Source organism: Grampus griseus, assembly GCF_964374135.1.
Source record: "Grampus griseus genome assembly, chromosome: 20".
Lineage (NCBI taxonomy): Eukaryota > Metazoa > Chordata > Mammalia > Artiodactyla > Delphinidae > Grampus > Grampus griseus.
In genome coordinates, this window is record NC_139014.1 from 4971927 (window position 1) to 4996600 (window position 24674).

Below are 24674 nucleotides of genomic sequence, written 5' to 3' on the forward strand. Positions count from 1 at the left end.
GATTACTTTGGACCTCTGCCGTTATGGAAGAGGCAGGCTCATATGTCTGGATTTAGAATAGCCTTCCTGTCCATCCTATCATCGTGGCATCCTATAACATTAGTTCTGACCAAGGGATTCACTTTACAAACAGGGGAGGCAACAGACAGATATCCTTTGAATTTGATCCCACCATCCAGAAGCAATCATCTGTTTTGAACTGTGACACGAATTTTTAAAGATTTGGTTTTATGACTAGCTAGGAGACAATATCTAATGAGGCTGAGATACTGTTGGCTAAGATGGGTATTTGTCCAGAATGAGTATTCAATGTGGTGTTATTTCTCCCGTAGCCAGACTAGGCAGGTCTGGAAGAAGGGAGAGTGGGGATGGTGCCACCTGCATTTTACCAAATGACACACTCTCTTCAACGTTGGGCTCCACCTGGTTAAGACTGTTTGAATCCAAGAAGGGCGTGTTCCACCACTGGGCGGCTAGCCACTGGGGGAAAGGGGAATTCTGAAGTTTCGGGACAGCTCCGTTATCTAAGCAGGAAGTTTTGTTTGTTTGTTTTTGTTTTTAAGACAAAATCGAAGAATCAAAGTATATGTAGATGTCGAACAGCAAAAGAGTGAGGCTGTCATAAACTTATTTTTTTCTTCTTTTGGCTCTCCACCATCTGAACTCATTCCCCAAACTGGAAAATCCATTATTATGTGAGTCTTAATAAGAGGACAAGACCGGTTAGTTCCTGGGCACAGGATCTAAACTCTGCCAGCTAGATGGTCCTGCCCTGCTCAGAATGCTGAACGTGAAGCCAGGACACAGAGAATCAGGGTCACTTTAGAGCTCCTTCCCATGGTGGTGATGGTAGCAGTTTGAGTAATGGTCCAGTTTCGAGGGACCATGGCGTTCCAAATCAAGCTGTTTTTGAGATGCGATTGGGCCATAGTCCCAGACCTCTAGTTTTCTTGGATCCAACCCATTTTCAAGCCCGATTCTCTATAGATCCTATGAGCTCCCTGATAACCTTCCATTAAATTCTTTGCCTAAGTAAGCTGGAGTTGGATGCTGTTGTCTGCAACCATAAATCTAGCTAGCCCTTCTCGTGTGAACTCCTTCCTTTGCTTCTCCTGGTGTTGGGTAGGGTAGATACTAGGACTAACTTTAGTTAGCTTTTATATGATCAACCCTGGAAAGAAGCAGCTTTTTGAAAAGGACTGGACGTAGCACAGGTCATCCACAACAATATCCCCTTTATTGGTATTAATCACAGTTATGAGGTCTTGTCCATCAGAAAGAAGTCTGCATTATGTAGAACGACATACAAAGACATAAAAATACCCATATGCCAACCACCAAACCAACGAACCTCCACCAATCAAACCTCTGAATGTGTCTTCAATTGTGATCATCAGTGCTCCGGAGGAACGAACATAGATCTAGCGTAGGGTTATAGGGCATTCCCAGAACAGAGTATTCACCCTTGGCAGCAATGACACATGTAAACGCAGGGCAGGCATTGATCACACGGTGTCTGAATACCTGCCTCCTGGGCTGCCTGCCTTGTCAGCAGCGCCCACTCAAGGTCCCAAAGGCTCCGATGACCAGTGAGGACGGCAGGCCTTAGCTATGCTGGAAGCAGACAAGTTATGTCACCCCTGATGGAGCAGCTGTGTGGATAAGGGAGTAGTCTCGTTCAAGTCACTCTTTAGGGTCATTTTAGAATGATGACTTGTCTCAAATTTACTTTAAAAGGGAAATGGTAAAAATACCTCTTCTTTTCCTACCGCTTTTCCTTTCTTATCCTGAGCTCTCTGGCCAAAATCCAACACAGCAGCTTAAGAGCTCTGGGTCAGGTTATAAGTTACCGAATAGTCAACAGAGAAGGACCCAGTGCAGATTCCAAATGTCTTTCGCTCACTTAAATGAGCTTAAGTGGCTCCCTCCATAAGTAAAGGAAGGGGTTGAGTTCTAGCAGTTTGCTGGTGTCCCCAAGTCTCTTAGAAAAATGAAGCCTATAAGCTTATCAAAACACATGTCTAGGGGACTTGGAAACCATGGCAAACCGGTTTGCTCTTGGAATCAGAGAGAGCAGAGGTCTCTGATCAAAGCTCCACCCTGTCCTCTTTTCACAGGGTTCACTGTGTGTTCACAGTTGTCCTAATTCCCTTAATTTCAATAGTGTCAATCTTTGCCTTAAAAAAAGAGAAAGACTAGCTGCTTTTCTTCCCTTTGTCTGTGTCTCACCCCATGCAGCCTCCCCCTCGGGGGAGGCAGAAGAAGGTATGTTCCTCCTTGGGCCTTGGGAAGTAGGTTGCTTTGTCCACGATGCTCCTTTTCGAGTCTTGATGGACAGAGGATCAACGGTAAAAGATCGGGAAGGACAGACAAGAGCTGTCCTGGCCACTCTGCTCTGAGTCACTAGGCAAAGATGCTTGGGAGACTTCTCTCTTGGTAGCTTGCTTCTGTAGGTGACCTTGAGGAGTTGCCACTGAGTCCAGTGAGGGAGACCAAAGGTGCAAAAGCAGAGACTTCCCTGATCTGTAGGTCCTTGGTTTTCCCACCGAAGAAAGAGTCCATGTAGTGGCCAAGCAAATATCTGTAGTTCTGTGACTACCAGAAATTCCAAATAAAACCACCATCTCCCTTAAAAGAAAACTAAAAATTGTCATGATCAGAGTCAATCAGCGTAATGAGACAAAAAGGAGAGAAAGGAAAAACGTTTTGATGTGAAGAAAGAGGCTGTGGTCCTGAAGAAGCCAATCCCGGCCGTTTCCTCGTGCTGCCTTTCCCGGGGTCCGAGGCACTTCAGCAACTAGCCCAGACCAACATCCAACGACATCATCACCACAAAACCCAGGATGGAGGCCCAGGACGCCAGTTTCCCGTTACCACTAGGAGGGAAGGAAAGGAAGAAAAGGAAGACTTTGATGCACTGCGGGACAGCGTCCAGGCTGAAAGCATCCTCCACAATGTCCAATTCCAAGAGAAATACGCTACTACCATTAATAATAATAATATTGACTTGGGATTAACAGATACACTACTATTTATAAAATAAACAAGGACCTACTATATAGCACAGCGAACTATATTCGGTATCTTGTAATAACCTATAACGGAAAAGAATCTGAAAAAGAATATCTATCTATCTATGTGTAACTGAATCACTTTCCTGTACCCGTGAAACTAACACAACATTGTAAATTAACTATACTTCAATAAATAATAAGTATCATTTATTGGGGCTTACTATATGTATGCCAGGCAAACTGACTATCTCATGTAATACCAAAGGATAAACACATGAAATCAGTACTATTATTATCCTCATTTTACTGTGGGGAAACTGAGGCATAGAGAAGTAAGTAACTTACTCAAGGTCACCTATCATGGCTCTGCAATCCATGCTTGAATAATAAAAAGCAGCAACGATTTCCTGAAGATATTATGTAATCTGACCTTGAATACTAGCCTCAAAATCATTCTTCTATAAAAACCATAATGAAACAGAGAGGAACCCTCCACCCCCAACACTTGGCCTGTAGCTAGACAATGAGAACCTGAATGAATAGCTGTGGTCAACATTTAAGAGCTCACTTCTCCCTCATTCCAGCCCCAGAAAAATCTAGAGAGAGAGAGAATATAAGAAAATAATAGTCTGTTTCATTGGGGGTAGAGGGCAGGGCATGTATGCCACTGCCTAATATGACCTGGCCTGACTCTCCACCCAACTGCCCGTTATTCCTCTTTTAGTTTCAAAGAACACAGTTGGTGGGGGGGGGGGGTGAGGATGATCTTGGGAAGGGGCTGGAAGGGGTGGGAGTAAAGAACAGAGTAGCAAATAAAGACAGGGCAGATCTAGAGGAGGGGGCCAGCCGGGCTGGAACAGAGACAAGGACAGATGGGGGAGGGGAAGCTCTCCCACCTGATGTGGGCTTCGGGGATGATGTCATCCATGATCACATAGACCATGGCGCCGGCAGCAAAGGCCAGAGCATAGGGCAGGATGGGCTCCGCCAGCACCATGGCAAAGGCACCAAAGACCCCGGCCAGAGGCTCCACCATGCCGCTGAGCTGCCCGTACCTAAGGAGAGAACAGAGACATGTCCCGCCGCGGGGAGGGTCAAGCAGACACAGGCATGCTCAGACTGCTGACTCAGCTCTAGAAAACCATGCATTGTCTTCCACATCACATCGGCGTGGCAGTGCCAAAGCACTTTGCTGGGTTTTGTTTGTTTTTACACCACCTCTGTCTCCTTTCCCCACTCCCTATTACAGAGTTCCAGGAGACAGCCCTCCCAGGTTTATTTTAGAGTCTTAAGTTTTCCACATTGTCCTTTTAAAATAATGACATTACTGAGATATAACTCACATACCAAATGGCACACCCATTTAATGTGTGCAGTTCCGTGGTTTCTAGTATATTCACAAGGTTGTGCAACCGTTTCACCACCATCTAATTCCAGAACATTTTCATTATCCCGAGAAAGAAGCCCCACAGCCACTAGCAGCCACTCCCCATTCCTCCCTCCCGCCAGCCCCTGGCAACCGCTAATCTGCTCTTTGTCTCCAGGGACTTGCCTACTGTGGACATTTCCTATAAATGGAGTCATACAATAGGGGATCCTTTTTACTGGCTTATTTCACTTAGCATCCTGTTTTCTAGGTGCGTCCACGTTGTAAGAACTATCAGTACTTCACTCCTTTGATGACTGCATAATATCCCGCTGTGTGGACACACCACATGCTATATACCCACTCACCGGTTGATGGCTACATTGTCTTCTGAAGGACAGGACACTTGACTGGAGTGGTACGGACATTTCCCAAGGACAGCTGTGCCTGGTATCTTTGGGGGTTCTGGCCACAACGGCACCCCTTCTGAAGGAGCTGTACCCACCTACCTCTGCCGACAAGGTGGACCTACCTGGCCATGTATATAGTGAGGGCCTGGCCCCACTACCCTCCATCTTGGATTAAGGTGAGATTCCTCCTTTCAAAAACTCCCTTTATTTGAGCTAGTGAGGGTGGGTTTCTATAGGATGAAATCACATGAGCCCTGATTAAAACAGCAGCCCACATGAGCCCTGATAATTCAGTGCCAGGAGGTAAGCCAGTACCTGATCCCCATGGCTAAGCCCTACCGCCAAGAGACTCCTGGACAGGCTGGACACCAATAGACAAGGCGCTGGGACCTCTTTCCCACTGTTCCTTGCCGTGGGCACTTGGCAAGATATTATTGGCTCCGAGCCTCAGTCCCCTCATCTGTAAAATGGCGGTGAGAGACAACTTCCCCTCCATTCCTCCGCAGATGACAGGATAGGACTGTGAACTCCCACCTCGCCCCGCTTCTTCCTGGCCAGGAGCAGATGGTGGGCACGGGGGAGACACTGTTTGCACTGCAGCACCCTCCAAGGGGCCACTGCTTCCCAGCTCCGCGCTCACATGCACGGGCCTGCAGACTCTGCAGCTCGTGAGTGTGTCCATTTAAACAAACACTTTAATCTCAGGGTCTGGACACTGACCACAGATACCCCCCTCCCCTCCCCTCCTTGCCCCTGGAGTCTCTCCTGTATGAGACGGCAGTCACGGCTTCCGGGCTCACAGAACTCACATTTGAAAAAAATTTCTAGGGCCATGTTTCTCTGCCCTTCCCCCGAAACCTCTATTCTGTAGTCTCCAGCAATGGAGAAAGAGATGACACAGGATGGAACTAAAATGATTTAAGTATATGCAAGAACTTGTAAGTCACAAGGCCCTATAAAATGGAAGGCTTTTTTTTTTTTTTTTTTTTTTTTTTTTTTTTGCGGTACGTGGGCCTCTCACTGCTGTGGCCTCTCCCGTTGCAGAGCACAGGCTCCGGACGCGCAGGCTCAGCGGCCATGGCTCACGGGCCCAGCCGCTCCGCAGCATGTGGGATCTTCCCGGACCGGGGCGCGAACCCGCGCCCCCTGCATCGGCAGGCGGACTCTCAACCACTGCGCCACCAGGGAAGCCCTGGGAGGCGTTTTTTAGCTGTTGTTATGAGCAGCCCTTGAGTGCTCTCGGCGTACATCCTAGAGCAGTGGCCCCTTCAATAAAGAGGTGTTCTGAGGCTCAGAGTCCTGAGCTGAGGGGCAGAAGAGCCTGCAGCAGCCTTGGCGTCACCGCCTGATGAGCCGGCTGGCTGACACTCGGGGCCATGATCCCCTCCTCTGAGACCTGGGGCCTTACCTTACAGGTCACTGAAAAGGTAAAATTAGGGAACGGACTTGAAAGCCTTTTGGGGCTATGAAAACGCGAGGCGTGAGCACCACAGCTTCACGTGCCCAGACGCTGTTCACATAATCCTGGTCTTCGCTGTGACCAGGGCCACGGCGGGAGCTAATGTGATGACCCTTGAGGACAGGCTGCGGTGAGCGAGCCTCCTTGGGGCATATGGGACATGGAGAGTGGACACAAGGTCTGCCTTGCTTCTCCCCACCGGAGAGAGAGAAAACCCCACCCAGAGTGGGCGTGTCTATCCCTGGAGGGGTTCTAAAAATAGGAAACACGGGCTGAAGGTCAAGAAATGAGTTTCTGGAGGCTTCTCCCAGCTCTGGGGGTGCAGCATTCAACCAGGTTGTTGGTGTTTCCAGAAGCTTCAGATTCACTTCCAGGCCAGAAGAGGTTGCTCTTGCCTGCAGGAGGACTGCTCTGAGCTCCGCATCGGACCCGACCCTGGCCTCCGACAGTGGGCGTCTGGAGCACTTACCAGAAGGCTTTCCAGGTGGAGAATCCAGCCCCTCGCAGCGGGAGGCTGACAGCAAGGCCCTCCGGGAAATTCTGGATCCCAATTCCAATGGCTAAATTCCTGAAAGACCAAGAAGGCACGTGAGGGCGGATGTCCAGAACGGAGCGCCCACACGGACGGGGGCCCTGGCCTCTGCCCAAGGCCCTCCTATGGTATCAGAGGCCCCAGTGGATCCCTGTGACAGGTGAGGGAAGGGGAAACGCAGGGCACGCGTGCAGGTGAACATGAGGAGGAGGGGGACACGGATCCTCCCCGCTTCACGCTGTCCTTGGCCCCTGGAGATGCTCCATGTTTATGGACCTTACAGCACAGCGGGGAGCACACAGCCTGGGTGTTAGGATAACCCAAGTTCTGCCACTTAGCTGCACGACTCTGCACACATCATCCAACTTCTACACCTCAGATCTTTGTATGTAACGTGCAGGGGGTCACGTGGGGATACTAACTTCAACCATGAAGGACTGCTGTCACCCAGGGACCTGATTTCATGCCTATGAAGTCCCTAGCACATATGAGGTGTTCAGCACTTTTGGGGTTCCATTCCGTTACGGCATAGAGATGGAGAGATCACATTTTGTCCAGAAGCAACTTCAGAAACGGGACAAGGAAGTACGGATGCAGACTCTGATGGGGACGCAGATCTGGGTCTGGGCTGGGCTTGCGCACGGGCTGTCTGCATGCTGGTCTGGCACTGGCACTGGACTTCCTGGGGCCCCTGGGGAGCTCACGGTGACCCTCTGCCCTCCTGCCTCTGCAGGACACTTAGGGGCTGGGCTCTGTGAATTGGTCACTTGGTCGGAGCCAAGCCTCGGAGCCTGCCTTGCACACAAACCAGGTATTGGAGTACAAGGGAAGGAGAAACAGAAAGAGACGGGGACAAAAGCGATACATGACCCCCCCAGGGAGGTCCCCAGGCGCGCACATAAATTAAGAACCCTCATTCCCCACGCAGCAAACTACCATGACTGAACTGCACGTCCATTGGTAGAGGAAGGAAAGGGAAGATGGGAAGGAAACAGGGTCAGTCTGAAGGCAACAGGAAGGCAGTTTTAGGGTATCTCCCAGGACGAGATTCTACCTTGGCTGGACAGCTCCACGAGGACTCACCTGGTCACTAAGGATCTCAAGGGCATGACATGTGGCTGCCACTTGGCAAGCAACGCTGGAATGTGGCCTGAGGGAGTTGTGGATGGATTAGATAGAAAAGGGAAACTCCACTGTCACTTGGCTTTCCGGTCAATGTGCTCACGTCCGTCTACCTTGCTGCCAACAGGAATCCGCCCATCAGCTCTGGACAGCGGCCAGGGAGTGCTGTCGACCAGCAGCCGGCCCCACCCTGGCCTCCTTGCCCACTCACCTACCCCACGATCCTGGGACAGGGACACACTTCCATTAGGCCACGGGCTCCTGTTCTACCTCCAGCAGAGAATACCTACGATAATCCCCAGTGTTTAATATTTCATCTCCTTTTTGTTTGAGGGCCTGAAACTCAGCCTGTGTTTTCTTTTATTCCCCCGACTCACGCATGCATCTGGAGCTATGACATGGAGCATGTCATAGCTCCAGACATCTCGGGAGGAGGGAGCCTTCACCTGGGAGCTGCCAGGTCAAGGAGACTCTTAGGAAGATCCTGACCCTTCCAGAATCTTGGACTTACATTTATCTTGCATGGGCTTCCTTTAATCAACTCTCATCCTGTCCCTTCTGGACAACTTCATGATGCTCCCCTGAACACCCACCCACCAGCGCATCAAAGTGACGATGAGCATCTGAAAAATTATTATTAGTCTTTTGATAAAGGAACTGTTCTGGTGGCTTAGGGCTGACAGGGTCATTGAGCGTGGCCCCCCAAAGCCAGGCCAAACTCTTCATAAGATGAAGTGGGCAGACAGGAAGACACCCCACCTGGCACGTCCACAAAGGGCCCCTGGCGGTACCGCTCAGTGGGCGCTGACCTTCCCCCGCAAGGTTACTGGCATCCTTGCCTACGTTACCTAAGGCAGCTCTCTCCTTTTACTTCTTAGAGAGGAAGGGGTTCAGACATGCTCTGACCTCATCCCAGGAGCCAGAGGACAGCAAACAGGGCCAGTAAGTAAATATTTTAGGCTTTGCGGGCCATCGGGTCTCTGTTGCAACTATTCAACTCTGTCACTGCAGTGGGAGAGCAGCCAATATGTAAAGAAAAGTGCATGGCTGAGTTCCAATAAAACTTTATTTATAAAAGCAGGTCGGAGGCTGGATTAGACCCACGGGCTGCAGAGTTTGCAGACTCCTGCCCTAATGCCTGAGGGGAACAGAAAGATCCGACAAGAAGGAACCACAACCCTGGGCCATGAGCCCCCCGTACTGCCCCGAGGTCCTCGCCGCCTGGCACACAGTAAAGTTTGGGCTTTGCAGTTCGTCTTCTTGTGTTCGACTCCTGGGCCCACGATATGTTGGCGTGCTACCTTCCGTCCCCCCTGCCGTGAAATGCAAAGAACAATACAACCCCCGGCATCCCAGGGTTGCCAGGGTGATGCCCTGGGACGGACCCTCTAAAGCCCTTGGTACCCAGGAGCTGGCGTGTCCCGAGAACCTAATCAGAGTCTATTGTGAGGTGGAGGTGAGCGTTATCACTAAGGTTCCAGTGTGAGCTGATGACAGGAGGGGTGACAGAGAATGGGACTGTAGGACAGTCAGGGTCAACAAGAGAACTGACTCAGCTTCAGGAAGCAGGGCTGGGCCAGGGTGGGGCTGAACCCTTTCCAGCTGGGAGGTCTTTCCAAGAACTCACAGGTCCCCTTTCCGAGACAGGCTGAGTACTTGCCGCCCCGAGTCAAGACTCATGCTCTTGCAAAGTCCTGCGTCAGATAGATCTGACTTTGGCCCACCTGTGCTTACATCCCCACCAGCACTCGTTCATTTGTTCTTGTTGACACTCCTGTGAGACATTTACACCCCTTGTAAGGTTGGACAGGCCAAGTGTACCTCCCTGGAGAGCCGCCGTGAACGTGAAGGGCTTTCTGATACCGGGCTCCTGCGTGCTGCTGGCCAGTCGGCTCACGGGGCACAGAAACTCCCAGGAGCCCCGGACTCATGATTGCCCTGGGCGGGCATCCTTCCCTGGTCACCTCCGGGGTCCATCCCCGCTGAGACCCAGGAAGTTCCCAGAGCTGGATCCTCCCCTTGGCACAGAAGGGACATGAGCTGCTGGGAGGGCTTACGAGGCACTCTGATGAGCTTGGACTTGACTGTCCTGCTGCCTTACTGAGTATGGACGTCCTCAGTGGATGACGAGCCTAGAGGGTCGCCCCTGGGTGACCCTTGAGATTTTGTCCAAGGCAGAAGTACCTCTGCCAGGTGAGGGCTGGGAGTGAACCTTGGCCCACACCTTCTCCACGGCAGCCCAGATCTGCCCCGATTTCACAGGAGACAACGAGAGTAGGAGAAATTAGACAGGGTCCAGAGAGAAATCTGGCTTGTGATTTTTAGGCAAAAGCTACTGTTCTGCTCCTTTGCTTTTTAAATAGGCAGGTGTGCAAGGCGGCGAGCCCTGCTGGCCAGCTAGGCTTCCTCCCTTTCTGAGTCCCTAACCATCACTCCCCAGCCAGTCTAAAGGCCAGGGTAAAAGGGTCAAGAGTGTCCTTTCTTGCCTCAGAAGGCCCGAGAACAAACACCTCTGTTGTCGGGGGGGGGGGGGTGGGGGAGGATGAGAGCCGGCCTCGGTGGGTGGGGCTGGGGGCTGGTTTGGGGATCAGAGTCAAGAGTCTCGCCTCTTCTCACCTGCTGGGTCCCGGGTCTAGGAATCCAAACCCAGCTTTGGGTCACTTTGTCCAGCCTTACTCAAGTTACAGGACCCTGACAAGCATGCGCCCACCAGCCCTGGGCAGGAATACAGCCTCTTCTAGAGGCTTCTGCTGTCACTTTCATAGCCGAAGCTGACCCTGAGCTCCTATTCCGGGAGTGAGGAGCCTTTGAAATGTATTTCTGGTGATGGAGTGAACCTTAAGGGCGAATCCTTGCCGATGTTTCACTAGCCCCTGCCCTACCTTCTTGGACCGACCCTCACAGCGGCGTCCTTCTCCTCCAAACCTTTTCACTATCTCTTCACTGCCCCCCAAATGGTTGAGTGGATACCACCAGCTCCTTGACCTTTTGCAAAGGTCCAAGGTTTCTTTCAACGAGGAAGGTCAAGGTGTCTGTCCAGGTCTTCCGTCCCTCGTCTGACAGCACTGTGCAGCTGACTCACTGTCCAAAGCCATCGCCTGTCCCCCGTGTCCACAGGCAGGCACACGACTCACCCCAGACCTAACCGGGGAGGGAGCTGCCGCCCCGTGTCGCCAGTGAGTCGGAGGTGGGGTCCCCCGTTCAAAGTCCTTGCCATGACTTGGGGCTGATGGCAGCCATCCGCTGGGCGGGCTCTGGAACCTCCTTGCATCCCGCCCGGGAGCCGCCATCCTGATAAGCAACACAGAAACCCCATTCTTCTCCGCCTGGTGAGCCACGTCCCCTGGGCCCTGCCCCCGCGCTGGCACGGGGCTGCCAGCCCAGCCAGGTACCACACCCTCGGGATCCTGCCAGCCAGCCTTTCTCAGCAGGGCGTCGCCTCGCTGGGCGACCGTGGAATCTCTCCTGAGTGCACCTGGGCTCCTCCAGCCCACAGCAAGGGCTGGACTGCAGCTTCTCTGCCCTTCCCGCCTTCGTATATGTCCCTTTTGCACACACACACCGGTGCACCACGTTCCCTTGGCCTCCGTGTGCTCTGCGTCTGTGGGGGTGACCCCATGGAAGGGTTCAGTCCCCTCCACACCCTCTATTCTGCTCTTCCACTTGCATCAGCTCAGGAAATCGAACGAAACGCCCTGGGTATTCTGACGAGCTGTGGTGTCAGGCAGCGGGTCTGCAGGTTTTAGGAGCGTGATGACCGCGCTGCGGACCACTGGCCTAAGATGTTATCAAAGGGGTTGAGGATGAGGGCGGTGGCCACACCCACCTCCAACTCAGGAGCCCCTGCCCTGCTACCTGACACCCACCAAAGGAGCATCCCAGGGCCAGCCCCTGCTGGGAGCCGAGGACACCAGCGGCCACTTGTGACTGAGTCAGGTGGCCTGCAGACTAGGTCGGGGCGCTGGAGGGGATCCTGGGAAACCGCAGGAGCATCAAAGTGGAGGGTGACTGGGGACACAGGACATACCAACAAAAGTGATAGGGGGTAACAGCCCGAGTGTCCAGGTGCGAAGCAGCAGCAGTGAGGCCGGGCTCAGGGTGGCAGGGCTGGTCCCTCAGAAGCCCGAGCTCAGAGCTGACTCAGGAGCGGGGGGGCCTAGACTGGCTGCCAGGGGTGGGCGCGCAGCCTCCCCTGGCGCTGGGCGTGCAGGACGCTCCAGGAGCGCTCACTCCCTCCTGCAGCCCCACTGTGCTCCCCCCGTGGCCTCCATGCCTACGGACACCCTGCCCCTGCCGGCATCCCCAGGGCATGGGGCTTGCTGGGCTCTCCCGTCCATCATTTACACTTGGGAAGGGAAAGCCCGAATGAGAGGCTTCTTTTCCAGGATGGGCTAGGAAGATTCCAAACAGGATGCAGAAGCAACAAGAACAAAGACGCAGACGTAGAGGATGGACTCGAGGACACGGGGAGGGGGAAGGGTAAGCTGGGACGAAGTGAGAGAGTGGCATGGACGTATATACACTACCGAATGTAAAATAGATAGCTAGTGGGAAACAGCCGCATAGCACAGGGAGATCAGCTCGGTGCTTTGTGACCACCTAGAGGGGTGGGATAGGGAGGGTGGGAGGGAGGGAGACGCGAGAGGGAGGGGATATGGGGACATATGTATACATACAGCTGATTCACTGTGTTATACAGCAGAAACTAACACACCATTGTAAAGCAATTATACTCCAATAAAACTGTTAAAAAAAAAAAAAAAAAAGCAACAGGAAAAGCCCAAACCCTGGCCCTTCGGAAGACGCGAGGCCCCTGCCTCCTGGGTTTTGTTCTTTTGGGCAGGGGAGCAAAGACACCGTGACCAGTCCAGACCTCAGCAAGTCAGTGGCAGGGAGAGGGAAGTGGGAACGAAGGGTTCTTTAAGAAAGAAACCACAGGCTGTCCCTGACAGGGTCCCTGCCCTTTGGTGACAAGTCAAGCTCCACGGTGACCTGCTCCCCGGGACTTAAGGGAGCAACAAGGGAGGGAATCCTGTGAGAAGGGCCGGGAAAGGCCAGGAAAGGCTTGTCTGTGGGAGAATGGGGCCAGGGCGGGGGGTGGGTGGGGAGAGCAAGTGGAGGGGAAAGAGGGGAAGGAGGAGGGAGGGTTAAGGGCAGGGGTCATGGGGCAGTGGGGGGGGGGGTGATGGCTCCTGGGGGCTGGGCTGCACGTGCAGGGGCTCTGTGTAGGTGAGCCCAGGGTCTGTCCAGAAGGGTTACCTCTGCAGAGGAGCTGGATTTGGCTTGGACTGTTCACACTTCTCTTTTCCTCTCCCTTAAGAACCTGAATTTCTAGGAGGGGCAGACCCAGTCCAGCTGTTTTTAAAGTTCATTTCCTAGGAGTTTTGTTTTTTTTTTTTAACATGCCAAGATGTAAGAGAGAATGGCAGGAAGGAAGAAGACAAAACCTCACTCTCCTCTGACCCGGGGGAGGGGTGAGCTCCCCCGGCCACAGCGAAAGCAAATGTGTGGAAGTCAGGACTCCCCGACTGCAGTCTGAGTTTTGTGATGGTAAGTGGGGTGCCCAACTGCCCCGGTTTCCTGGGACACTGGACGTTCGGCGCTGAAACGGGGGATGTCCGGGGCCAACTGGGATGAGGTCGGTCATCCTTGGAAGCACCCAGAAGCCTGCTGGGTGGCCGAGGCAAACTTGGGTGAGAATTTTAATTTGCCGCAGAGGACGTGCACACAATCTCGGAAGCTGAGCAGATGATGTTATGTTGTTGTCGTCGTTTTTCACTATCCAACGCTTCTGATGGTCTAACGCCCGTTCCAACCGCTCCTGGACTCCTCAGATACATCTCCCTCCAGCCCTCACCAGCCCCAAGAGCGTCAGGTCGGTCCATAATGAGTGTGGCCCTCTGTCTCCAGCCCAGCCCCGAGCTGGCCGGGCATGGCGGGGGCAGGAGAGGTTGGCCTCCCTGCAGTGACAAGCAGCGGGCACTCTGCTCTCCGTCTGGGGTAGGGACACAAGGGGACTGGTCAGCCTGCTTGGGGCTAGAAGGCAGCTGGAAACCCCGGGGCTGGGGGGACCTGGAGGGGGCAGGGAAGGCACGGGGCTCACCCCCAGGTACTGCCTCTCTGCAGACAGAGTGGGCTGGGCCCATGGGGGGGTGCCAAGGAGGCGCAGGCGGGGCGGTGGGTGCTCACGCCCCAGTCTGGATGCAAGGGCGCAAGCCAGAGCCCCAGGGTGCCCCTCCACTGCCTCTCGTATTCCTTGCTCTCCCAGCCCGTGGGGGCAGATGGCCAGGGCCTCTGAGGTGCAATGCTGGTCCTCCGGGCTGCCAGCTTGGGCGGGGTGGTGCTACCCACCCTCATCTTCAGATACTAGTCTTCCCAAGAGGTGGGCGACAGGAAGGAAGGCCGTCCCAGTGGGCAGGTGCTTCCGCTTTTTCTAAGAGGCCTGACCCCCTTTCCCTCCAGGGGCTGCCTTCCCAGCTCCTGCCCCACCTGAGTTAAAAGTCACCCAGGCTGCGGGGCCTTCCGAGTTCCCTTGTTCAACACCTTCTTTGTTAGTAGAAAACAAAAGCACAGAGAAGTTCACGGTCTTTGCAGGCAGCGTCACTTGCCTGCATCCCCAGGTGCGCCGCTGAGACCCGGCGCAGCCCGTCTGCTTTTACTTTGTAAATCACTGCCCCATTGTCAGGGCTCGTCTGCGGATGGGGGATGGTCTCTGTGAAACGCCGCCGGGCAGAGCTCACAGCCCAGAGTGGACGCTCCTTAAATGGCAGCTTGCGTGAAAACTGCCCGAGGCTCCTGAATGAGCCGGACACTCAGGCCCCTAGGTCCCCGCAGCCTGGTGGCCTTTCCGACCTCAGGCGAATTTCTCCTCCAACTCATGCTTCCCACCCTTCCAGATTCTGTGACCTCCGGGTCGGAACCAAGGCTGGCAATAGCAGCTGGCGGCCAGGGGGGACCCTCTTCTCAGGAGTGACCCCAGAATCCAGCACTGAGCCCCAGCCATGTGTGAGAGCTCACGCGGCACACGAAGATGTTGGGAAGGGCCCCCATCTTCAAGGGGTTACAACCTAATAGCGGGTGAAGAAACCCGCCTACAAATGACTACAGGACAGCACAGAGCTTGCCCAAGGCCATAAGAGAAGCACAGAGCCTACGGGGAGGAAGGTGATCCGGGAATCCTTCCTGGAGAAGGTGGCACTCAAGATGGACTTTGAAGGGTGGGGAGCCTTTCAATAGCTAGAGAGAGATGGGGAGATGCTTCTGCTACAGGAAGAAGCGACGATGGAAGCAGCAGTGTGAGATGCTAGGGCAGGGCAGTCCAGGCCTGCCCTTGTCTCCCCTTCCTCGATTTAAAGCCAACGCACAAACAAGGGCAGAAAATGCTTTGGAGTCAAAGCCCGTCTCTCCTTGGCATCATCTTCTAAGAATCTTTCCTGTGCACAGCTGAGTCTGCCGGCTTTTCGGGACAAGTGCTAAATGCCCCAGCTCCACCCCAGGGGTCTCTGCAAGGCCAAGTATGAGGTTGCAACCCAGGAGTCCACACCCATCTTTGGAGACCGACCCCTGTGCTGAATGAGACCCTTGGAGGGGGTTCCCTTGAAATCCACGCCTTAGCCGTCTCCACTCAAGCCTTTCACTTAAGAATGTCTCCAGGCGACTTCCCTGGCGGCCCAGCAGTTAAGAACCCGTGCTTCCACTGCAGGGGGCATGGGTTCGATCCCTGGTCGGGGAACTAAGATGCCGCACAGCCAGAAAAAAAAAAAAAGAATGTATGTCTCGGGCCTTGAGCTCGGGGAAAGCTTTCAGAGAGGGTCGGCAACAGCACAAAGCCTGTGCTGGGAGCAGCACAGATCCCACTGCGACAACCTGCGGCGGAAACCAGCTTCTCTTCTCTTTTGTTACCGCGCCCGTCAGAGGGAGACTAAGGTCCTCCGGCTGGAATAATAGTGATGATAATCATGTCTGCCGTTTACGGAGTGTGACTAAGTTTCAGGCGTGGTTGGAAGCACTTTACATGTAGCAACACGCCTCACCCCTCGCCACCACCTCCTAAGTGTTTCCTACCATCATTATCCCCATTTTACAGATGGGGAAAGTGATGCACAAGGTTCAGCGACTTGTCTCCAGGGCTACCCAGCTGGGAAGTGACAGAGGGTCCTCTTAACCGCTATTCTATAAGCCTCGGGTCCTCTGGGCCTCACACGGGCCCATCAAAGCATCGTGGACACAGACGGTTACCTGGGCTCGAAGCCCCAGCAGAGAACCAGGTGCTGCCTCATGCCTGCTGGCCCAGTGAGCTGAGGCTCTGGCCCACTCTGGTAGACAGGAGAGAAGGCCAGGGGGGCAGATGTTAACAAGTGACCTCCAGGGTTAATGGGGTCAGAACATCCCATCTACAGCAGGCTTCTTGACATTGCCACTGTTGACATTTTGGACCAGTTCATTCTTTGTTGTGAGGGCCCGCCTTGTGCATTGTAGGATGTCTAGCCTCTACTCACTAGATGCCAGTAGCATCCTGCTAGCGGGGACAACCAAAAACATCTCCAGACACTGCAAAATGTCCCCTGGTGAAGAACAACTGACCGAGAGTAAGCGAGAGTTTAGGTGAGATATTTGCTTCTGCAGCAAATATCTGAACACCAGAAACTGCTCAGACTGAACAAGAAAAACATCTGATCTTGTGCATCTTATTTGAGAATTTCTAAGCTCAGTGGAGTCGAGTCTTCTAGGGAGCTTAGCTCAAGCAAGACAGACTCCTGGGATTCAAGGTAAAAACAACAGCTGAGAACCACCAGGCCTCTGCTCCCTTGTTCCAAAGGCAGTAGCTTCAGAAACTCAATGTTGCACAATTCGGGGAGCACACTGTGTTCTTGGTGAGTGGCACCCCCTGGAGTTGTGCAGTGGGACATTCCTGCTGGAACCCCAAGCACAGCGTATGCTCAGCGTAGGGGTTAGTTCTGGGGTTGGAGGTGAGGCGTCCTGGGGAGGTGGTAGAGAGAGTCCTGGTTTTCTCTGAAAATTGGCAAGTGAGCGTCCTTGCAACCTGCAGCCTGGCTCTCCAGGCTACGTTCTCTGGCCAGCTGAGTGTGAAAGGAGCTTGGCGTATTCCTGACAAGACCTGCTTCACCTCGGCTTTCAGATCCTCCCATGAGCCATGAGCGTGTGTGTTCTTGCGTGGCAGGCCCTTACATACTGTTTTGATTGTTATCATCCTGCCATGAAAGGCCTGATTGTTCAGGCTCTGCGGTGACATCACCGGCTTCCCACTCGACCAGCTTGCTGAGGTGTTTGACGAGCGTGTAGGTGGGCAGGGGCTGGGTGCTCCCCGCAGGGGCTGCCCGGCCCTACCTGCTCAGTGGAGCTGGCTTAGCACGCAAGGGATCTTCCCCCACCCCTGTTTTCTGTTCTGGGAGGCTTACTGCCACGGGCTGGAAAGATGAGATGACCCATGGGTTCCCTTCAAGTCCGCCGCCCTCCCCAACGTGGGCGGGGAGCAGCCCCAGGAAGTCAAGCCACAAGGCAGGGTGGTGTCTGCGGGTGACTCAGGCCACCTCTGTGCACTTCTCCTTGTCAGAAAGCAGAGAAGCCTACGGACAGCTAGGGGATCTCTAGGTCCCCGAGGGATGCCCTGGGGCCTTGACCTGCTAAGTATCCCAGCAAGTAAGTCAAGCCTATGCACAGGCCGGGTGTGAGGCTGCCTTACGCGATGTGAAAAGCACCCAGGGGTACATACCCAAGAGCAATATGCTTATATATTCACTCAAAGCCATGTACTAGGAGGTTCACAGCAGAGCCCTATCCATAATGGCCCCAAACTGGACATGAAGCAAAGGCCCGTCCAAGACAGAATCAATCAATACATGGTGTTCCGTTCCCACGACGGCATACGGTGTACAGCAGTGAGAATAAACCGTCTCCGGCGCCATGCTACAGGACGAAGCATCCTGGAGACAGAACTTTGACTGAAAGAAGCTAGACACAAAACAGCAAAATGCTCCGTGATTCTATTTACAGAAAGTCTCTAAACAGGCAAAACTAAGCTGTGCTTTCTCATCCGTGAATTGATATGAGGTGCCGGTGGCCGAGAGCAATGATTTTTTGGGTTAATTCTCCCTAATATACTTGGAATTTTATTTTATTATTTTTTTTTCAGCCATCTGCTCCAGGAGAGAACCAAGAAAAGTCCATTTGTATACAAATCACTAACCCTGCTAGAAAATAAACCCAGCGTGGTAGACTTATCAGAAATAATTAAACTTTTTTTATAGTAAGGTCAAGAAATATCACTCTTGGGACTTCCGTGGTGTTGCAGTGGTTAAGAATCCACCCGCCAATGCAGGGGACACAGGTTGGAGCCCTGGTCCGGGAAGATCCTACATGCTGCGGAGCAACTAAGCCCGTGCGCCACAACTACTGAGCCCACGTGCCACAACGACTGAAGCGCGCATGCCTAGAGGCCGTGCTCCGCAACAAGAGAAGCCCCCGCACTGCAACGAAGACACAATGCGGCCAAACAAAAGTAATAAATAAATGAATAAATTTTTTAAAAATCTATTAAAAGAAAGAAATATCACTCTTATTTTAAAAACAATGCATTTGAGCAAAATATAGGGACTCTAGAATAAAGGCAGGAATTCAAGTCCTGGGTGGGGGTCAGACTTTTGGGAAGAGCATAACCTCCTTTTAATAAAGGTGTCTTATTGAGGCTGAATGTATGTGCAGAGAAGAGCACACATTATAAGTGGCCGGCTGGATGTCTTTTCAGAAACTTGCTGAATTTCATGAAACCCACACCCAGATCAAGAAACGGGACAGTACCGGGCTTCCCTGGTGGCACAGTGGTTGAGAGTCTGCCTGCCGATGCAGGGGATACGGGTTCGTGCCCCGGTCTGGGAAGATCCCACATGCCGCGGAGCGGCTGGGCCCGTGAGCCGTGGCAGCTGAGCCGGCTCGTCCGGAGCCTGTGCTCCGCAACGGGAGAGGCCACAACGGTGAGAGGCCCGCGTAGCAAAAAAAAAAACAAAAAACAAAACAAACAAACAAACAAACAAAAAAAGAAACGGGACAGTACCAACACCCAAGAGCCCCTGAGCCCTGGGCTTCCCGCTCCGCGCTGGCCTGGCCCCAAGAGGAGTCATGGCCCTCACCTCTAACCCGCGAAGCTCAGTGCTGCCTGCTTTTGAACTTCACATCAAGAGTTTAGGCGGCCGTATAAGACCGCAGTCGACGGTTATCTGGGGCTTTGGACACAAGGGCTTTGCACTCTCACCTCCCGTGAACTTGGCATGTCGGTAGTCTCCTTAGGCCGTAGGCTTGGACCTCTGTACAGGCGCACCTCGTTTTCTGGTGCTTCGCAGACATTGCGCTTTTTTTTACAGATTAAAGGGTTGTGGCGACCCTGCACTGAGCAAGTCTATCGCGTCGTTTTCCCAACAGCATTTGCTCACTTTGCGTCTCATTTTGGCAATTCTCGCAAATGTTTCAAACTGTTTCATGGTTACTGCATTTGGCATGGTGATCTGTATGTAACATCTTGGATGCTACCACTGTAATTTTTTGTTTTATATTTTTTAATTCAAGTATGTACATTGTTTTCTTAGATATCATGCTATCACGCAACTAACAGACTGGCAGTGGAGTGTAAACATCACTTTGACACGCACTGGGAACCCCCCAAAATTCATGTGACTTGCTTTGTGGCAGGGGTCTGGTGTCTCTGAGGTGTGCCTGTAGAGGGTATTTCCTCAGGATACCTAAGTTCGTCCCTCTGTTTTCTTATTCACTGAACACTGCGGTCAAGTCCAGATCAACATTTTAGGGGAGGGCTTGGGACTAAAACATTTCTTTCTCCAGCACACGAAATACCATTGCAAACCACTAAAACATTTTCCAGCATTTTGGCACTGTCTTCTAAAGGGAGTTTTAAAGTGCCTTTATAAGCATTTATTATTACTTTCACTTAGGAGGTTTAAGTTCATTCTCCATTTTGTACACGTAGGAATCAAGGCCTGGAAAGGGTGAGTGATAAACCTGAGAACACAGCCTGGGTCACTGCAGTTGGGGAAACGGTGCTGGACTCCAAGCCCTTTCCCACACCTCCTCTCTCAGGGAGTAACAGTAAACGTGGCCAGTGAGCCAGGTGGGACCCCCCCCCCCCACCATCTCCTCCCTGGTTTACAGGGACAGGCTCCTAACTGGGCTCCTTGCTTCTCCCCTTGCCCCTAGAGTCTATTCTCTGCTACGTCTGCTACGTCCGCTACGTCCGCTTATGATGCTTCTTTGCTCAGAACACTGCCCCGGCTGCACATTTAACTCGGAGGCAGAGCCCAGGTCCTTCCCATGGCCTTGGTGACCCACGTGCTCCCGCCCTCCGTTCCTCCCTGGTCTCTTCGGGTACACTCTTCCCCTGGTTCCTTCTACGCCAGCTTCTGGCCTCCATTCCCTTCCTCAAATGTGCTTGGCTACTCCCACCTCGGGGGACGCTTCTGCTGGAACATTCCGTCTCAGATATTTGTGCCTCACCGCTTCACCTTTTTTAAGACTGAGCCGGGGGCTTCCCTGGTGGCGCAGTGGTTAAGAATCCGCCTGCCAACGCACGGGACACGGGTTCAAGCCCTGGTCCGGGAAGATCCCACATGCCGCGGAGCAACTAAGCCAGTGTGCCACAACTACTGAGCCCGCGAGCCACAACTACTGAAGCCCGTGTGCCCGTGCTCCGCAACGAGAGAAGCCATTGCAACGAGAAGCCCGCGCACCTCAGTGAACAGTAGCCCCCGCTCGCCGCAACTAGAGAAGGCCTGCGCGCAGCAACGAAGACCCAACGCGGCCAAAAAACAAAAGAAAAACAAGACTGAGCCGTATGACTTTTCCAAGGCTGGGTCATAACAGACACTACAGCTTCTGTCTGTCTCTCTGGACCATTAGCTCTGGGGGAAGCCAGCTACCATGTTGTGAGGACCCTCAAGCAACCCATGGGACAAGGAGCTGAGGCCTCCTGCCAGTAGCCGTGCAGGGGCACCACCTTGGGGAAGCGGATCCTCCAGCCCCCGTCCAGCCTTCAGACGACTGCAGCCCTGGCTGGCCTCTTGACTGCAACCTCAAGGGAGACCCTGAGCAGGGACCACTCAGCAGAGCCGCTCCCGAATTCCTAACCCGCACACAAAAAAAGTGAGATAACGTTTACTGGGTTGAGCCAATGATCTTTGAGCTACTTTGTTATATGGTAATAGACAACTAAGACAGCCACCTCCTCGGTGAAATCCACCCTCACCCCCTTCTCTAAAAGGTAAACCCCCCAGCACTGCCATGCCCCCTTAACTCTAGTCTATTTTTCTTTTCGTTCTTTTTCGGTCAGCAACTCTTACCTTCTAATCTACTGTATAATGTACTCATTTTTTATGTTGACTGTTCTTTTGTCACCCTCCCATCTGACCTGGCATCAGAACAAGCTAGGAATCTTTGTCTGGTCCCCGATGTGTCCTGAGCACCTAGAAGAGTGCCAGATGTGCACAGCGATGAAACAGACCTACGTACAGACACAGGCCCGTGAATTCTAGCAAAGGCTGAGGTCTTGTCAGCTCCCAGATGCAGGCAGTCAGTCAGCAGTGAGCATGTCACGACTCTCTGGACCTTGGTGTCTTCAGCTGTACAGGAAGGAGGTCACACTGGGCGACCCACAAGCCCTTTTCCAGACCCTAAGCTTTGTGGCTCCCACACGACAATGGCCTTGTGGGTTGTCCAGAGTCCGGGGGCTGCAGAGACAGGCCCCCGCCTTGGCCAGAGCTCATCTTCCTGTCTGTGCACATCTGGAACGCCAAACACCCAAGACCATCGCATTGTGCACATCTGGACGGCATAAACTGATCATGCCAAGAGGAAACTCCGAAACGGCTGCTCAGCGAAAACTGCAGCACAGGCCACACGAGAGGGGCTGAAAGGCTTCTTTCTTTTGCAGCCGCAGAACAGTCTTCTGGGCACGATCTCAGAAGCTGAATGCTCCGCGGCTGAATGACATATGCTCTCAATAGCCTTCCATGGCAGTCGCTGTCACACTGCCTTCTCTGCCTGGCTCCCGGCCAACGCAAAACTCAAAGAAGCGGGACATTTCCCGCCCCCTACTCCCCTGTGCAGACCGAACTATACCTTCAGTTATCCTCGGGGCCTGTGCACCAAGTTCAAAGCTGAACACCACCTGCTCCTCCGCCGGCCCCTCCTCCTCCAGGGAAAGTAACTGAACCGCAAGCTTAATGCAAACTGAACAAGGAGCTTTGAGCTCTGGTGGGAAATCACCGGCTGTTTGCATGTAGTTAGAACGTGCTTGACCCTCCATCCCTCCATCCTTCCGTGGCCGGGAAGAGATTACTCTCCGTTAACATGTAGTCAGTCTGACAACCAGCCTGGGCTCCCAGGACAAAGAGGGATGATACTCCTTTGCAAATGAAAGGCGTTTCAGGGGCTCGGAACTCCCTGCTAGCTCTTCAGCAGCGCAGGGAGGGGAAAAGCAGGCAGGGAAACGTGGGGTTCTATACACCTGCAACTTCACAGCTGGTGACGTCAACGGCCTGATGGCCAGGACAACCTGGGACACAGGAAGACTCAGGTTTGCAACAGGGAGCCTTTGGGTCAATGTCCTGCGAACAAGGGGGACGAATGCAGAAGACCTTGGGGTTGGGGTGTCTGGTCATCCTTCAGCATCCTTCTTTAGACTTCTCTTAGAAGTACAGGAACAGGGCTTCCCTGGTGGCGCAGTGGTTGGGAGTCCGCCTGCCGATGCAGGGGACACGGGTTCGTGCCCCGGTCCGGGAGGATCCCACGTGCCGCGGAGCGGCTGGGCCCGTGAGCCGTGGCCGCTGAGCCTGCGCGTCCGGAGCCTGTGCTCCGCAGCGGGAGAGGCTGCAGCAGTGAGAGGCCTGCGTACCGCAAAAAAAAAAAAAAAAGTAGAGGAACACAGGAAGTTACAGCCCTGAAGCCCAGCCCTGAACCCTTGCCCTCAAACAACAGCACAACCTCAAGACTCAGAACATCGACGTCGGTGATACCACTTTCTACTCTGAACCCTACCAGCACTGTGCCCGCAGCCCCCTGCCCCCGGGTGCAGACTGGACCTGAGGAAAAGCAGGTGAGGCGCTGGAGAGAAATCTGAAGAGAGAACTCTGTTTCGCCCTTGTGCTGTGTATTTCTGGGGTGCTTTCTAGCTAGCTGCAGACTCGGAGCTTCGCCACTGGGAAACGTCTCTGTTTGCTTGGCTTCTCAGCATGGATAATCGCCAGCTGGAAGGTTCCACGCCTGCTGCTTTGCACGTGCTACTGATGACACCAAGATGGTGGACGAAGCAGCCACCCCGAATCAGAGCCACTTCCTTTAGAAACGCCTGGTGGTGACTGCAGAGGGGCCTGGCTAACAGCAACCACAGCCAGGGCACCACTGTGACTTACTGAGTACTGTTCGGGCATCCTTTGGGTTTACCCTGGCAATGACTCGATGAAGGAAGTCTATCAACCCATTTTATAGATGAAGAAACTGAGGCTTAGAGAGCTAAATCTCTCTCCCAAGTTCACCAGCCCATAGTTGCACAGCTAAAATTCCAGTTCAGGTTTGCGGATTCCAGAGCTCAAAGGCTTCACCCACGTGTCCTACGCAGCCCACCACACTCTGCACACAGGGCGGAGCGACAGTGGATCTTCCAGTTTACAGCGGAGGCGGTGGGGGGGTAGCCTGTGATTATGAGCAATATTTCGTATCATGAAGCCATCTATTACCAATATTCCACTGCAGGGTGGGACCTAGCACAAACATTGAAAAAGATCCCTGTTCGTTTAACATATGAATGCTGTTTAATGATCTTAAAAAGACATTCCCGGTATTTTCAAAGGAATGGCTGGCTTCTGACACACGTCTGGTGTCCTTTTCTCTCTGGACCAAGTCAGTAACTGCAAAGAATTCCTTGGCTATTATATGTAGATCTTAATGGTTCAGTGGGGGGGAAAGTGCACGCGCGTGTGTGTTTGTAGTGTGTATGAGAGTGTGTTCATCCATCTATAGAAAGAACAACAGTTCCACACACACAAACGTAAAAAAGAGCCCCTCCCGCCCACCACGTACATGCAAAACGTGTCAGTCATCAACAGGCCACCATGCTCCCTTCCGTAGCTGCGGCAGACATGTTCAAGCACCCAAACGCCTCCTGCGTCTTCCAGGTTCCCCTGTGGTAAGACACCCTAGGAACAGCTTCAATGCCGACAGGCTGGGCACGTGCCTACGAGGTCGAGGAAACTGGCAGAGAACCCAGGTCTCCAGCCATTGCTCTCTGAGTGCTATCAGTGAGTGACGAGCCCAGCAGGGGCCCCATGTCTCCTGGGATCCCAGAGCTGGGCCTCCCCAGGCCTCATCACTCCCGCCAACCTTAACAGTGTTCGCCACGCCCGCGACTCTTGCACAATTACTTGCTTTAAGTCTTTTCTTCAAATTTATTTTCAAGTAAAATTGTAAGACTGCTGCAGGTGGAAGAAACCATTATTTTCCCGGCACAGAGAGTAACTGTAAAGGCCCACATGTTGAGAGCAAATCAGAAATGGTGGGTCGAATGGAAGCAGCCTAAGTGCCCATCGACAGGTGACTGGGTACAGAAGAGGTGGCACATATATACAGTGGAATATGACTCAGCCATAAAAAGAAACGAAATTGAGTTGTTTGCAGGTGGGGCCTCAGGAGGAGGGAGGGCCAGGGGGCTGGAAGAGGGTTGGTGCATAAACCCGAGGGCCAGAGGTCATAG

General features: G+C 53.1%; 1 protein-coding gene across 2 annotated transcripts in view; it reads right to left on the minus strand.

The window, feature by feature from the left end:
* Positions 1–1228: 1228 nt before the first annotated feature.
* Positions 1229–24674, minus strand: part of SLC39A11 (solute carrier family 39 member 11) — a 335571-nt gene continuing 312125 nt past the window's right edge. For both annotated transcript variants that reach the window (XM_082679605.1, XM_082679604.1), the window contains exons 8-10: positions 6719–6817; positions 3911–4069; positions 1229–2876 (exon numbers count right to left, since the gene is read on the minus strand). In XM_082679605.1, the coding sequence (XP_082535731.1) occupies positions 2798–2876; positions 3911–4069; positions 6719–6817 (337 nt within the window). In that variant the 3' untranslated portion in view covers positions 1229–2797. The remainder of the gene's footprint in view (positions 2877–3910; positions 4070–6718; positions 6818–24674) is intronic.